Source organism: Haliotis cracherodii, unplaced genomic scaffold, assembly GCF_022045235.1.
Source record: "Haliotis cracherodii isolate W230 unplaced genomic scaffold, xgHalCrac1.p SCAF_13, whole genome shotgun sequence".
NCBI lineage: Eukaryota > Metazoa > Mollusca > Gastropoda > Lepetellida > Haliotidae > Haliotis > Haliotis cracherodii.
Genome location: NW_027266268.1, coordinates 12,325,584 through 12,343,229, shown reverse-complemented (window position 1 = coordinate 12,343,229; position 17,646 = coordinate 12,325,584). Strand labels below are relative to the sequence as shown.

Genomic DNA, 17,646 nt, shown 5'->3' with positions numbered 1-17,646 from the left:
CACGAATACGGGTATGGTGCTGGTATGGCGAATCCACAATCATAATTTTATGGTGCGTCCAAGGGACGCAACTCTGCACAGCGAATCGCGGCGCCTGTGACGACAGGGCCACCCGTGCCCCCAGGTCATGGTAGAGTCTCCATATTCAAAATACTTATGTGTGCTATTGTTGAACAGAAAAAAATGACTTTCATTCAAACTTCATTGGTGAAGGATATTAAATAATGGTTTGTCTTATACTTCATTTTAATGACTCACGCATTCACTTACCCGTCATGGGCAATTATTTTTACCAGAATTTGTATCGCTCGTTGGTAAAATTTAAAAACAAATAGGCAACTAATACCCGTAGCAACTTACACTTTTGATAAGAAATGGCGTGCCAGAGTTAAAAATACATATCTTTGTCTATGATAATAACAGTGTCAAGGACCTAATCATTAATATAGGTATGCGCAAAGGAGAAATACTAGAAGCTCTTCCAGCCGATTATAGGACTGACTGATTCAAGATGGCGACCGTCTTTCTGAGTGTCGTCTGCTTGTCTGTTCTGGGAGCTGCGTTCTCGACTTGTCCTCACACAAATCCCGGACTGAGGAGATGGTCACATACTTCATCGTGGCCTGGGAATCGGGTAAAATTACTTTTATAAGCCCCAAGAACAACTTCTCATCTGATTACATGACACAACTCTTCCCCTGTCCTGATTCCGGGTTAAAATAGGTCCCAAGCAACCCACGCTTGTTGTAAGATGCGACTAACGGGATCGGGTGGTCAGGCTCGCTGGCTTGGTTGTTGCCTGTCATTGTATCCCATTTTTCGTACATCGATGTTCAAGATGTCCATCTAAAATATTTGTTCCATCATCTAGCTGGAATACTGCTGAGTGGTACGCGATGAAAAACAAACAAACAAATGCTTCTATGCAAGGCCGTAGTTAACTTTTTTGACAGGGGGGTCAAATATTTGTACAAGTATCACTTGTCTCCAACTTGTATTTTCATGATTCAAATAAAACTGTTTTCTATAAAAAAAAATCCAGGGGGGCAATTGCCCTCCCTGCCCCCCGGCTGGCTACGGCACTGCTATGATCATTAATCTTTAATCCGGGTTGTTTGTTTCTTTGTCTGAATCCAACTTTTTGTCAGCCTATATGAACTGTTTGCCAGATGTCCGTTTCCATGTCAGCATAAGTATTTATATCTGTACTACAAAGCCTATCGTCGAGAGGATTATCTTTCACCTGAATAGACATTCTGTTATGTGTTTAACGCCGTACTCAGCAATATTCCAGCTATATAAGGGCGGTCTATAAATAATCGAATATGGAATGGACAATCCAGTGTTTGACATCGTGAGGAGTGATCAACGCAATTTGGATACGATGACATGCATCACTCAAGCCAGAACCCCCGACCCCGTTAGTCGCCTCTTACAAGCAAGGAATTTGCCTGTTCTAACCCGGATCTTCACGGGTCATGTCGCTGTGTATCGTGTGAGCAACGGCTCTATCCGTAACACACATACAAGTCTGACAATGTGCGCTGTAGGATGTACGCCGCATTTTACATCACTGAGTGACTACACGTCATAAAAGGTTTTGCAATAGAAACACTCATCTCTTAATCACTTACCCCACAAGTCTGCAATGTTCCATTGAAGATCTGATTTGAATAAGTGGGTGAGTTAAAATGTTACATCGCATCGGCAATATTGCAGCCATATTGCGATGAAAACAAGTTATTATTATTAAATAATGTCGATAAAGGACCGAAAAACAGTCAGTCACGTACCACAGCTTATGTATAAAACACACAAGTTCACAATAAAAACAAAGAATTCTTCAGTAGATTAGGTAGCCAGATAAAACTAGGTTATATACCACTGGCAACAAAAGCTGGACCAGCTAACAGTGGATCACGGGGACTTACAGTGCTTTTGCTTCCTGCATGATTCCCAGCAGGATTTATGTCATCACTTTGGTCACAATTGGTCATATTCATTGCTAACCAATATTAAAAGATCAAACCATAGTCAAATAATTATAACACTAGTTGATATTATAAACTTTTATTTAGATGGACTTGCGTGCCTCGGTCGGAAGGACAATAATTTTATACTACTTTAACCCCCTGAGCGCCACCGCCTTCAATAATATCAGTTGTTAATAATATCACACTAATTAAAAACAATTCAAAATTCAAAATTTATCAAATAACTCTATTTCTCTAAAAAAACGAGAATTAAACGAACGTCGATATTATCAAAAAGATCCTTTAAAGACGTTGAATGACAATAAAATTTTGAATAAGGATTCCAGATAGAAGCAGAAACTTGTATAGGTTTCTAAAACAAGATGGCGCCCACCACGTGTACATCTCACGGTCCCCATGCTCTTTCAACTTCGACCGTTCCCAGAAACCCGAGCGCGACGCCAAGGTGGTCATTTCTGACCATATCCTCCTCGACGAGTCCCCACCGGAACTCCACAGCATCACTATCGAGTCACGTGGTCGCTTAGTGTGGAGCCCGGATGGAGACTACAACGTCACGACCAAGTACATCCTCATCAAGGGCCAGATGGACATCGGCAGCGAGGACTGCAAGTTTCCTGCCCTTGCTCACATCACCCTTACAGGTGAGATAGATCGAGACTGGACGCCTCACAGCAGCCACAATACGTGAGACGATAATCGAAACTCCGATGCATCCCGATGCGCGGCCTGAGATACGATACACGATACAGACGATTCTGTACCGCGATACAAAATACACGTATTTTCTGCATCAAGATTAAATGGCTGTAACGTGAGTTCATTTTTCTTCATTATAAACGTTCAGTTCATATCGTGACCAGTGTAGCAACATACGTATCAAGTCACCCCTGACGCTACTAGATAATGACGTTTCTAGCTGTAGCAGGTCACATGTAGGTTGAGAAGACAGTGAGTGTACATTAACGAAACAAAATCATGATATTCTTATCCAGTAGGGCTCCGTTGCACAAAACGATCTCAGCTCTAAAGTATGGGAGTTACGCTTACCGTGACGCTAAGATAGCCTTGTGACCCTGGTCTCCGTTTGTCAAAGTCATCGTACGCGCTAAGACTGACGTAAGTCAATGGTTAAGCACGTGAGATACGATCCCGGGTTCAAGGGAAGGATCAACGGTAGAAGAAGTCTTACCAAATTTGGAATTTATTTCAAACTTAACTGTTTCAATGTTTAGACCCATTGACAATTGCAAGCGTTTTCGGGGTTTGTGAAAAACGAAAGTTTGAAACGTCGCTTTCTGTTAACAGTTACATTGAAGGTTTAATATTCGAAAATTCTGATCACAACGTTTCTAGCGGAGGTGAGCAACGTCAATAACCTTTTAGTGATAGTATACCAAGGTTTCAGAAGCACTCCGTGAACATGCAAATGTTTAAATGTTTCCTTTTCATTCGGGGTTTCAGATGTTATTGATGAATATAGTGAGAAAATCGATTTTTTTGCAAATGATCTTTATCACAAATAATCCAACTGAGTGAAAGATGTTAAACGCCGCAGTCAGCAATATCCAGATGCATCTTGGCGACCATAACAGCGACCGGCTGAACATATGAGGTGTGAGGTGAGGTGAAATGGGGTTTAACGTCGCGTCCAAGATTATGTATGCATATTTTAGTAATGTATGTACAACCCCGCCCGTTGCTAGGTATCCGGGGCACGTACAAGGTAACCCTTGGCAAGCACCTGTTCGGGGAGAAGTTTATCGGGGTGGCGCCGGGTGGCACTCTGGAGCTGCACGGGCAGGAGAAACTGCCGTGGACCAAGCTGACCAACACGCTGCCCAAGTTGGACGTCAACCATGGCCTCATGTACGACCATTTGGTAAGATTACAAGCGTGATGTTTCGTACGATTCCAGACCATGTTTACCTAGAAGTCAACAGATGACAGCGCCTTTAAACCATTCAGCCACCAGTTAAACCTCACTCATATTCCAATATTACATAAGTCATTTGCAACTTTGGGCACGGGTGGTCAAGTCGTCGAAGACATCACAATACACCATGCAGAGTCGCGTCCCTTAGGCGTGCCAGAAATCTATGATAATGTTCGACTCCCAGATTAGCCCTAATTATGTTTTGGGGTTTATCAAAACCATGCCCATGCTCGTTGGGTTTAGTAAACTGACATGCCGTGATATAACTGAAATTCTGTTTAAAGAGGCGCAACTCACTCACTCTGTACAATTCATAATCGTGAATTGTATTTTTAATATATTTGTATAGATAATACAAGAAAGCAACATCTTCTGCTGAAACAAACCTTTAACATAGCTCCTTAAAACATTCCGTGTCATAACTTTAACATCTGGCAACTTCTGTAACAGACCAGCAAGCACAAAGACGACGGCAGCTGGAAGGATGGCATCAACGCCTACATCTTCGACGGAAAGACAGGCAACTTCATAACGTTTGCAACTTATTACCTAGGAGAGTATGATAAATACCACTACAAGTCCGACCCAACAGCCCTGGCTAGCCTAATTAATAGTGAGTGTTTTCATTATTTTTTACGAAATAGTGTAATACATAACACCGTCCACGTTAGACATGTAGCATCTGAAATATAAATAAACTGACGGCCAAAAGAAACGTTACCAACGATATTTCTAGGATAAAATATGACCGACGCAATTTGAAGCAGCAATAACAATTGTATTGTAGAAATGCATCATTCTGAACAGTAATATGCGAATTTACTAATTCAACAACAAAATCTTTGACCCCCAACAGGGACATTTCTTGACAAGGGGTCATTCATCCAGTATTCGATCAACAACATTGGTTTCAACTTTAAGGTGACGACGGCCCAGACCGTTCAATACGGGATATGACCTCCATGAGCGGCAATGCATCTTCGAATGCGGCGTTTAACTGAGTAGACAGGCGTCCTCACATCGACTTCAGGTATCCGATTCCATTTCTAACGGAGGGCAACGATCAACGCTTGTCTCGTGAAGGGACGACGTTGACGTTTCTGAAGACGGCGCCCCAGCTGGTCCCAGAGATGTTCTATGGGTGACAGATCTGGTGATCGAGCTGGCCACGGCAGGACAGTCACGTTATTAGCGTTGAGGAAGTCTCTAGTAATAGGGGCTTTATGGGGTGTGGCGTTATCTTGTTGGAACACCGTCAGTTGTTGACGCTGGATGAAAGGAAGAACCACTGGCCGTAAGATATTGTCAATGTAGCGTTGTGCTGTCAGATTGCCTTCGATGATGACAAGTTCCGTCTTCTCGTCCCCGCAAATGCCGCCCCAGACCATCACACTTCCGCCCCCGTAAGGTTCCACCTCCTGGACACAACAAAGAGCCGCACGTTCACCACGTCGTCGATAAACTCGCGTCCGCCCATCAGGTTTGAAGAGTTGGAACCTGCTCTCGGCACTAAACAGCACTCGCCGCCATTCCCTTTGTTGCCATCGCTGAGTTTGCCTGCACCACGTCAATCTGGCACGTCGATGTTGACGTGTCAAGGTCATGCCCTTGAAAGGGCGATAAGCCCGGAGACCATAATGTCGTCGCGTCTGGTCACTGTTTGTCTGGTGACCGGATGTCCTAAGCTGTTGGCAGCTGATGACGTCACAGTAAGAAATCTGTTCCTCAGATGAAGTACCCGTAAAAAGCGTTCATCCTGCGGGGTCGTGACCTTTGGTCTGCCACTCCATGGTCTGTCTGCGGTTCTGCCAGTCTGTCGGAGACGTGCGACCAGTCTGGTAATGGTCATCTTGGAGCAGTTCATGTTAATGGCAACCGCTCTCTGTGTCGCTCCCATCTGCAGCATACCTATGGCTCTCTCCCTCTGGACAGCGGTCAGTCTTGGCATGTTCGTTGGTGTTAATCATCGCAACCAATGATAGGGAACAGATCTGTGCGTAATTTATGCCAGGAAATTGCACGATAATTTGGGAAAGAATGTTTTAAAAAATTGCTGAAAAACACCAATATCTCCCCAAATCCGCAAAGCACGTACAAAGAACGAAAGAGAACATGAAGGCTGAATTCGTGAAATGTGTTCTTTGCTGTTTTTGAACAGGTTGGCATCTTTGTGTCAAAATGACAAATCAGTTAGTGTTGGTAACGTTTCTTTTGGCCCTCAGTTTTATCTTAAATTGTCTTGATAAAATATAATAAAAAGGAGCCCCGGGACTCTCTTCATTTTCAAACAGTAATCTAGACTTGCCAACTGTTGTAGACTTGCATGGGCTCCATTGGATAAATTTGTTTCAGGGTCTGTATGACAGACTACGTCCACGGGTGATAACTATTGCATGTATTGAGGTGTCCGTTGAGTAACAAGCTTTGTTACAAAGCAGTAACAGAATTTGTTCGGAAAAAAGGCCAATCATTTAGAGAAATCCTGCTACTTATAATGTCATGATCAGGATAAATATTATAGGAAAATATTTAACCATGAGCACGAATGAAAGTTTTATCTCCATCCTATGACCATGACGAGGGATCAGGTGGTTACATTGTCTGCCCTGCCCTGTGTCATCCGATGGGGTGTCCAGGTCGTTGCTCATACCATCAGTCACTGGTTTGTCAAGTCCAGACTTGTTTATTACTCGCTGTGATGTAGCCGGGATGTTGCTAACTCCGACGTTAAACAACATTCACTCATCTGCATAAATTCTTACAGTGCAGGCTACTGATAAAATCTTTTCAGCACAGTACAAGAAGTTCTTGTTTTAAGCTGGTTGTGTGTATCACGATCTTTCTGAAGATCTCACAACATGACAAGTATTTTGAACCTTTTAAACCAGGCACCGATGATGGTAACGTTGTCATGTTGGCGGTTAAAACCAATCTGGTCGAACCCCGGGTGGACCTAAAACCTGTCTACGAAGCCATCGAAACACTCACCCAAGGTCGTGTAACGGGATCTGGTTTGATCCGCACTGTGAAGAAAGGCGATGCATATGCTATGGTCATAGAAAAAGGTATGTGTAATTGCTAAAGAAACGACTTGTGAAATCATACTTGAAATGTAGTTATATTTGCGAATCACAAAAAATATATTACTCAGAAAACGAGCCGATCCCAGTTTACTGTTTATGTCTCAGCTAACTATCAGCTAGAACATGCCCTCTGTCAAAAAGGATTGGAGATAAGGGCGGTAAAAATATATTCTTGTTAGTTTTCTTATGTGATTTGTTTCAAAACTGTTTGAGAAGGTATGGAGGATTTTACCCTTTTTTAGTTTATGTCTCTATCAGGTTACAAATCAAGAAAAGTAACTTTTATTCTAATGGACAAGGGGGCGGCGCAGGAATTCGATAAGAGTTGAGTCCCTTCGGCACATCTGAAATTATGATTGTGGGTTCGAATACCGATGTGCCCCGATTATGTTTCTAGGTCTATCAGCACCATACCCGTACTCGTGGGTTTCTCTAAAGTGGTAAACGTCTGAGACCTGCATCACTTGGACTTTCCACAGGAAGCTGACACGCCCTGTTACAACTGTAATAATGTTCAAAGCGGCGTGAAACCAAACTCACATACTCACTCACTCTGTAGCTCATTTAGCTGACACACCTTTATGTAACTTGAATACTGTTAAGATCACGTTAAACCCAACTCACTCACTCACTTACGCTAATACACTGAGTGAGCTCATTTGGTCTTGGTGGCATGTAGTGCAACATATTAGAAACCGGTGCAAAACGAAATTTATGTTGAAACAGTAAACTTTTTTCGAAACAAATATTAAAAAAGGTGGACGGATGATGAGAAACATGTTATTAATTTTAACCAAATGTAATGTAAACTATTAAATGCATGCCGGAGAGGTGTAAGGTAGTCATCTCACCACGGCAGGTAAGCAGGACACTCTTGATGAGCACGTAGGGGTCAACTATCACCTGGAGAGTCAAGCAGCAGCAGCGTCAATGACGTCATGGGACAACAAACTGAAGTTTTCTGTCAGGAGCTATGTCAACAACAAACACGAATATAGCGACAGGGTTAACTTCCGGGTCATGACCACCGCTGGTGCCTACCCCATACTTGACGTCATCGATGACGTTACATCCTGGCGTCCAGGTAATACTGTGATGACGTGACGTTATTTAATAGTAAAATTCAAAAGATATTCTTATATACTACTCCCAATGACAGATTAACTATAGTCATATGAAAGAATCGGGTATTCTTTAATTTCTTTTGAGTAGTATATGTTTGACCATTTGATTTGCAGTAACAAAAATGTCATTTATTGTTTGTTTGTTTATTGTTTGTTGGAGTAGCCTCGTAGTTGAGGTGTTCGCTCGTCACGCCGATGGTTGGTTGGTTTGTTGTTTAACGCCGCACTCAGCAATATTCCAGCTATATGACGGCGGTCTGTAAATAATCGTGTCTGGACCAGACAATCCAGTGACTTACATCATGAACATCGATCCACGCAACTGGGATCGATGACATGCATCAACCAAGTCAGCGAGCCTGACCACCCGATCCCTTTAGTCGCCTCTTACGACAAGCATAGTTGCCTTTTACTACAAGCATGGGCTGCTGAAGACCTATTCTACCGCAGATCTTCGCGGGTCCAATGTCATTTAATAGGTTAATTCAGTTTGTTTCTCACTATGATCCGGGTTACAATTCAGCAACCCATGCTTGTCGTAAGAGGCTGGGCAGGCTTGCTGACTTGTCGATGCAATGAATCGTGTACCAATTGCGTAGATCGATGCTCATGATGTCCATCACGTTATTTATTATGACATTTACGACACTTTCAGCAACATTCTTGCCATATCAAGGCTTGGAACGCATTGTACCCAATTGGGAGTCAAGCCATGGCTATCGGTGTGTCGAAACAACGCTTGAACCACTGCACAAACATTGATTTCCAACTATAATGATTAGATATGAGTGGCACGTTCTGTATAAAGAATCTGCTCAGAGGTGATAATCACATGCCCATATAAACACAAAATTGTAGATGGGATGTGAAGCTTGATCTTTAAGCGTGAAATACATCACGAATGGGGGTTCAAATATATTATCGAAATTTGTCATTTTCTCCTCCGAGCCATGTTGTCGTGAATGGCAGTTGGCTTGTTACAATATGTGGTGCAGGATGATTGCGTGTCGAAACCGCCTTGATCGTTGCTCATTCTGTCAACCACTTGAGTTCCTGGTCCTGAAGCGATAAATGAGACCTCAGTGATAAAGCGTGGATAGTGCCGATTGCGACCTTACACTACACACGCTCACTCAAAGTGAGTGAGTGGGTTAGAATGTATAGCCACCTCGGCAGTATTTCAGTCAAATCGTGACTAGGAAATGTCCAACTCGTCACCGATGGACAAAGCAACAATAGTACAATAACGAGCAAAATATCACATTTATATTTTGAATGCCAGTTGCAGAATATTTAAAACGATAAACTATCACTTCACAACACAAACTAGAAACAGCTATAGATCGCCACACTTAGTCCACCATACAGACACAACGGGGACTTACGGCACCTCTGCTATCTACATGGTACGCCATCCCTTTAATCGCTGGCTATAGTTCGCAAGTTTAGCCAAAGTTTTAAAATGAAAAACGTTCTACGTTTAAAAGTCTGCATGTATAAAATACTATAAATGACGGGGCAATTCAGACCCTCTCAGGGAGACGTATAACGGTACATCACCCGTTCACATGCACATTGCATGTCGAGGTATTATGATCAACAAAGGTTATATGATATTTTTCAGAAAAGGTCTCGAAGATCTCGTCAAGATCCCCGAGTTCCGTGTTCCAATCCCCGATTGTTCCCGATTATGACCTTTGGTTATCAGGACCAGACCCGTTCTCAATGTCTACGACCTGTGTTACCCTTCCTTTTCCCCACATCTTTCTGTCACTCCTTCAGTACTGATCAAAGCAGGGCGTAACCCAACACACTCGCTCATTTCAGGGGATCATATATTCATTACGTCGACGGACTACTTGTGGGGGCAGCTGGAGACGGCCATTGTGAGGAACTGTACAACCTGTAATCGCAACCAGGTCCAGATCGACCGTATGTACAGTCTGTGTAGTTTGTCCTTAAAATAGTGTCACGTGTCTATTTCTGCCAGAGATTCACAAACTGCCTCACTTGACCGCCTTTCCTTACCCGGATTTCAATCACGAGATCAGAACTCAATGATGATTTTTATCGCTAGCAAAATGGGTTTCATTTTAAAAACGCACTTTTCAAATTTTGTCGTTACTGTAAGAAATATTTAATTTCCTTATCGCCTGAATGGCTTATTGTCGCTTTGTAAGTATAAGCACATGCGGCTATCTTCGTAAATTATGCATCGGATATTTCGTGATTCTATTTCAAGTAGCGAGGAGTGAGTGAGTATGGTTTTACGCCGCTTTTAGCAATATGGCGGGGACACCAGAAATGGGCTTCACACATTGTTTCCATGTTGGCAATCAAACCCGGGGCTTCAGCGTGACGAGCGAACGTTTTTACCATTTGGCTACCCCACGGGTCCAAAAGGAGTAAGGACGACAGTAGCATGCAATAATAGCGTGCAATTACACCAATGATACACATGCTTGCAGTAAAGGCGACTATGCTTGTCCTGACAGGCGACTAACAGGATCGGGTGGTCAGGCTCCCTGTCTTGGTTGATGCATGTCATCGATCCCAATTGCAAAGAGCGATGCTCATGATGTCAATCACTGGATTGCCTGGCCCATACTCGATTATTTACAGACCTCCGTCATATAGCTGGAATATTGCTGAGTGTGGCGTTAAACAACAAACCACCAAACCATCTTCAAATAATACACTGCTGTCACATGCTTCCGATTTATCAACAAGCAAGCAAATTAATCTGTTGCTTTTGTCAGTAGGCCAAAGAGCAAACCGGGAAGTTGGGAGTTTCCTTTAAACAGATTCTCGAAGTAAACTTTAAAACAAAATGAAAAAGTAAAAAATATAAAACAAACACTTTTACAATTTGTTGTAATTGTTGACGAAAGGGAGTATTGGGGTGGCGCATGGGTTCAGTGTGTGTTATTATACCCCCGATGACGTGATGTTACTCAGGATATCGATCACTGGTTTGTATGGTCGAGACTGACGCATAAAACATTCAGTCGCTGTCCCATCAAGTTCTAGGTATCCAATGCTTGTCTACATTAAGCTGTTTCTGTGATATTACCGAAAGCAGCGTTCAACCAAACTCACTCACTCACTCTTCAGTGGAGGCGGCCTACATGCACTGGGGGGACATGATAGACGGAGTAGATGAGAGGGCAGAGGTGGGGCTCCTCACTCGCAATATCCTCATTCAGGGCCGCATGGAGAACACGTGCCCTCCTAGCAACGGTAACTGTGACAAGTTCAGCTACGACACATTTGGGGGTCACCTGAAGGTACGTGGTATATTTGCCGCGAAGACTCTATGGAAATCGAAATTATATACTCCCTAATTAAATTTGTATTTATGAAAGAACGACAGAGTACCTGTACTTGTATAATGATGTTGTATATTTCGTGGGTTGTTTATCGCCGCAATAATCGAGTCTGTAGATATATGTGTAAACGATGACGGCTTGTTAATTAGGCCGTAAAAGGCGACTATGCTTGTCGTAAGAGGCGACAAACGGGATGGGGTGGTCAGGCTCGCTGACTTGGTTGATGCATGTCATCGATCCCAGTTGCGTAGATCGATGCTCATGATATTAAACACTGGATTGTCTGGTCCAAACTCGATTGTTTACAGACCGCCGTCATATAGCTGGAATATTGCTGAGTGCGGCGTTAAACAACAAACCAACCAACCATCGGCGTTACGAGCGAACACCTTAACTACGAGGCCCCTCTACCGCCCACTGAATAACAGAGGATGGGAGTGGGTGAGTGGGTGGGTAAATGACAATTGATATACCCCGAACTCATCAATATTCCACTTATATCGCGGTGGCCTGTAAATAATCAAGTATGGAAGGCCTTCAAGGTACAATGCACGATGACCCACGTTTAATTTCGAACAGCCAAACGGATTATTGTAATATGCTCCAATATGTGTTCCAAGACTGCCGATGCTTTATTTGTATACCTATGCTAAAATTGTACTTCACTGTACCGTTGTCCCTGCAGTTTGTGAGGGGGTATAAGAACGTCCACATCGAAGGTGTAGAACTGACACATATGGGTCAACAGACAGAGAAAGGTAGGGTAATTTCCGAAGACGATATTTAAACTCATTCATGTTATATGAGTTTGAATTAAAATCTGTAAAACTGTTTACGACATTGATTAAAACACGGCAGACATGGGCGAATCCATCCATGAACCAAACAGAGGCATGACCTTATTGAGTTCATTCGAATATTACAGAGGACAGATATTGACTTGCCCTCGATCCGGAACTCTTCATAACTCTTCTTCTTTCGAGATGGCAATTGTGTACGAACTTACTTCTCTTGTCGTTGCCACTAAGACTCTGTATGTGGATATCTGTTTGCAAATATATTGGTTACAACAGTAAATCCTTTACATGTGCCATGACCACTGCATGAGTGTCTTCCCAATCCACTTCCATGTATCACGACCACTGTTTCAGGATTCTATCCAATCCACTTCCATGTATCACGACCACTGTTTCAGGATTCTATCCAATACACTTCCATGTATCACGGCCACTGTTTCAGGTTTCTATCCAATACACTTCCATGTATCACGACCACTGTTTCAGGATTCTATCCAATCCACTTCCATGTATCACGACCACTGTTTCAGGATTCTATCCAATACACTTCCATGTATCACGGCCACTGTTTCAGGTTTCTATCCAATACACTTCCATGTATCACGACCACTGTTTCAGGATTCTATCCAATCCACTTCCATGTATCACGGCCACTGTTTCAGGTTTCTACCCAATCCACTTCCATGTATCACGACCACTGTTTCAGGATTCTATCCAATACACTTCCATGTATCACGGCCACTGTTTCAGGATTCTATCCAATACACTTCCATGTATCACGGCCACTGTTTCAGGTTTCTATCCAATACACTTCCATGTATCACGACCACTGTTTCAGGTTTCTACCCAATCCACTTCCATGTATCACGACCACTGTTTCAGGATTCTATCCAATCCACTTCCATGTATCACGACCACTGTTTCAGGATTCTATCCAATCCACTTTCACATGTGCCACGACATAGATAAAGTTGGCGGCTACTCGGACCCTGCGTGGATAAGACAGAACTCCATACACCATTCTTTCAGCCGCTGTGTCACTGTCCATGGATCACATGGCGCAACTGTGAGTTAAGGCCAAATTCCCAAATGATGAAATTTTCAACTATCACTTATTTAATTTATGCTCACACACCGAAAACAACGACCAGATAGAAATATGGTTAATAAAAACAGGGAGGTGTGACCGATGTTGATAAATCTTAAAACTTACCATTAATTCTGCCATTCAACGATCCATCAATCCTTATATTCATTCACCATCTATCCATCCATCCAGGTCCAGGATAACGTGGCCTACGACCACCTGGGACACTGCTACTTCCTTGAGGACGGCGGAGAGAAGAGGACCGTCTTCGACGGTAACCTTGGTGCGGCTACGAAACACGGATCTATCCTGCCCTCTGATAAAGAGTATGTGGGTATTGGAAACCAGGGCCCGATCCACAGAACAATCGTAGCACTACGACTACCGCAACTCTTGCTACTGTCGGAGCGATACGAAGCTTTGTAGATCAGCGTCCTATATTCCTCGGTGATCACTCTTTGGTTCCACACCAGAAAGAACCACTATAAAGTTCCAATTGCTTCCACACCTGAAAGAACCACTTTAAAGTTCCAATTGCTTCCACACCTGAAAGAACCAGTTTAAAGTTCCAAATGCTTCCACACCAGAAAGAACCACTTTAAAGTTCCAATTGCTTCCACACCTGAAAGAACCAGTTTAAAGTTCCAAATGCTTCCACACCAGAAAGAACCACTTTAAAGTTCCAATTGCTTCCACACCTGAAAGAACCACTTTAAAGTTCTAATTGCTTCCACACCTGAAAGAACCACTTTAAAGTTCCAATTGTATCCACCCCAGAAAGAACCATTTTAAAGTTGCAGCACATGTTCCAATGCACGAACTTCCAATTACCTCCGACACAGTTCACCAAAGATTGTTTGATACCTTTAGCAATGATTGTCAAAATCAGTGCTCCATTTGAGATGCGTATTTTCGTCAAATACGAAACGTTTTAATTTCCTCGCGTTCAAATACGGATGGACATTTTCAAAGTTTAGTTTAACAATACTCTTACGCGTTAGTGTTTCCCCACAGATCCATTTTTACTGATACACTGCAGGTACCAAATGCAAGAACTCGACGGCTTTAACATAGCAAAGGTGCGCTTTATCTCGCTCACAGTGACTTATGCATGCTGTTATCACCTTGACGTTCAGGTCACTTTACTTCGTGTTTAGGGAGCACATAAAAAATGTCCTCCAAAAAATCGGCCGACCAGGGAGAAAAGACCCACCGAATTTGAATACGTACAGATGAACCAGTTGCCTAAGGAGCCGCACATTTTGTTTGATTTTTGGTTTGCCAGTACCAGACAGGTGCAACTGGGTTTTACCAAAGACTTAGTGGTAAACGTCTAAGACCTGCATCTTTTCGTTAAGGTGACACGCCGTGAACAAAGTGCAAAATTGTGGTTTAACCAAAGCATCCTCAAACCCAAGTCACTCACTCCCTGAATGGTAGCTGAACCACATTTATACCCAGACATGTAGAATAAAGAGTTCAGTTTAATAACCACATACACGCACACCCTGCGACAACACCCGGCTGCGGTTAACATGAAAGAGATTTATATAATTACGTCATTTCAACTTGTTTCTGTCGTAGAAATCCTGCGACATTTTGGATGACGTCGCCACTGGTGTATCTGAGAAACAACGTGGCCGCTGGCGGCGACGTGAGTAGCAGGGGTGTCACGTGGACAGAAAGGATAGAAAGATCGAGTTGATATTAACTGTCCAATTTTTGCGTTCCTTCCTTGTTGAGAGCAACAGGTTGTGACGTCATACATGATTCAATGTTGACTTAGGTTCGGGCTACCAAGGGGCGGTCGGGTAGCCTCGTGGTTAAAGCGTTGGCTCGTCTCGCCGAAGACCCGGGTTCGATTCCCCAGATGGATATAATATGTAAAGCCCATTTCTGGTGTAACAAGCCGTGATATTGCTGGAATATGAATATTGCTAAAAGCGACGTAAAACAATACTCACTCACTCACTCGGTCTTCTAATCCTTCACTCGGGACTGTTCATCGTAGCTCCTTGGCTATTCTCTAAAATTGAACATTCAATAACATTCATGCACTTACAGGTATGTCACATCAGACATATCACGTAAGGTTCCGTTCCCAACATGTGCATGGTCATGAAGTCCGTGGTCATCCTTTCCCGTCCTGATGCTTAGAGTTGCTGACCCGTAAAGATCTGGCGTAGAATAGGTCTTCAGCAACCCATACTCGCCGTAAAACGCGTCTATGCTATGTCTGTCTGAGTATGGTTTTACGCCGCTTTTAGCAATATTTCAGCAATATCACGGCGGGGGACACCAGAAATGGGCTTCACATATTGTACTCATGTCGGGAATCGAACCCGGGTCTTCGGCGTGACGAGTGAACGCTTTAACCACTAGGCTACCCGACCGCCCCTTCTATGCTTGTCGTAAGAGGCGACTAACGGGATCGGGTGGTCAGGCTTACTGACTTAGTTGATGTATGTCATCGATCCCAATTGCGTCGATCGATGCGCATGGAATATTGCTGAGTGCGGCGTTAAACAACAAACAAACAAACTTAGAGTTGCTCACCTCAGGAGGATACACCCGTTCTTCTTCATTGGAACCATCTCTACATATCCGATAAACCATTACAGATGTGTATTGTTGCTGATGGGGAATGATAAGCTGCTGTCATGGCCGATCCTTGTACAAAGTTTCGTTTCAGGGTATCGGGATCTGGTACGTGTTCCCAGAGGAGCCACAGGGACCTTCCTATGGTTTGGGGTTCTTTCAGCGGGGTGAGGCCCGTCACACGGCACTGCTGGAGTTCAACAACAACGTCGGCCACTCCAACACAAACGTGGGTGATCATATTCCTTCATCCAGTGTTATATATGTCCCTTCTTTTAGGATAAATACCCTGGACCCATTCGTCACCCCAGCGTCGTTTTGGAAGTGACGTTACCATGCCTGTCTCTCATGTAACACTTCTTTCCCCCATGTTAGCTATTTTTAGCATCGTGTTTTTTTAATCGTGCTCAAAACGAATCTGTGATGGTGGCGAATGGACCCAGGGTGTTATTGTAGCAGAACGGAGATATAAACTCCACTTTTGGTAGGGATACCATATTCGACGTAATAAGCGCCCAGGGCGCTCTCAAAATTAGAAATAGGGGGCTCTTATTAGAATATTATTTTGGTGAATAGAACGGTTGAAAGATAAATTTCCTGGTTTATGCTGACAGCCTGAAATGTTTATATACGAGAGATACATTTTTCCAGAATTAAGGGGGCATATAACACACGAGTGCGTATTATACGCGAGTAAATACGTGTTGTGTACATTGATCAATCGGAAGGGGTGCTAATTGGTATTGTTCATTATCCAATATATTAGCAAATATCGCCGTGGGCGCTTATTAGAGCGGGGCGCTTATTTCGTCGAATCCGATATTTTCTATCTTTCCATGACATTTGATGACCGAAGATGATGATGCTGTCTTCCGCTGTGATATGACTGGAATAATGATTAAAACGGCGTAAATACCAACTCAATCACACACTCAAATCGACCGTATACCATTCTGAAAGGGATTTTTTGTCAGAGACTTTCTAGCGTCATTTAATTTGTACAAGTACAAAGGACGATCACTTACTCCAGCTACGTTATTTCCATGTTCTGCTTAAGACAAAGTCATGTTGTGGTCCTGAAAAAATTCACACCAGGACTTTCCTTATATCAAACTACGGTTAAGTCGATATGTATTCGATGATCTCATTGCCTTCGAGTTAGCATAGGGGCGGTCGGGTAGCCTAGTGGTTAAAGCGTTCGCTCGTCACGCATAAGCCCCGGGTTCGATTCCCGACATGGGTTCAATGTGTGAAGCCCATTTGTGGTGTCTCCCGCCGTGATATTGCTGGAATATTGCTAGGAGCGGCGTAAAACCATACTCGCTCACTCGAGTTAGCAAGGGTTCAGTATGATTGATTGTGTCATATTGCAGTATGGTCTGTTCGTCGACAACAAAATCAACCCTGACGACACGACGAGCAGCGATAACGAGTATGACCCCCACGAGCAGCCTCTCAACCGGTCCTCCGCCCAGAAGGAAGTCCTCTTCTACAGATTCACAGGTTAGAGGACGATATTCTCATCACATTCTAAACTTTCGTATTTTGGTTTTCGTTATTACGAGGACTCTGATTGCCGAGCGGTGAAAGGCGCAGCAGTTTGCCTCGAAGAGTTGCGTCATCTAACCGTCCTCAATTCATTGGTTCGAATCCCAGACGCGCTCCAGTCATGATCCGTGGTCTGTTTCACCAAAGTGG

General features: G+C 43.4%; 1 protein-coding gene across 1 annotated transcript in view; it reads left to right on the top strand.

Annotated features, from left to right (window-relative positions):
- Positions 1–481: 481 nt before the first annotated feature.
- Positions 482–17,646, top strand: part of LOC139459629 (cell surface hyaluronidase-like) — a 28,734-nt gene continuing 11,569 nt past the window's right edge. Inside the window, exons 1-14 of the mRNA XM_071241210.1 lie at positions 482–634; positions 2,419–2,638; positions 3,701–3,876; positions 4,381–4,543; positions 6,819–6,995; positions 7,873–8,097; positions 9,965–10,069; positions 11,252–11,424; positions 12,152–12,224; positions 13,190–13,329; positions 13,543–13,676; positions 14,935–15,004; positions 16,043–16,177; positions 17,322–17,451. Of these exons, the coding sequence (XP_071097311.1) occupies positions 512–634; positions 2,419–2,638; positions 3,701–3,876; positions 4,381–4,543; positions 6,819–6,995; positions 7,873–8,097; positions 9,965–10,069; positions 11,252–11,424; positions 12,152–12,224; positions 13,190–13,329; positions 13,543–13,676; positions 14,935–15,004; positions 16,043–16,177; positions 17,322–17,451 (2,044 nt within the window). The 5' untranslated portion in view covers positions 482–511. The remainder of the gene's footprint in view (positions 635–2,418; positions 2,639–3,700; positions 3,877–4,380; positions 4,544–6,818; positions 6,996–7,872; positions 8,098–9,964; positions 10,070–11,251; positions 11,425–12,151; positions 12,225–13,189; positions 13,330–13,542; positions 13,677–14,934; positions 15,005–16,042; positions 16,178–17,321; positions 17,452–17,646) is intronic.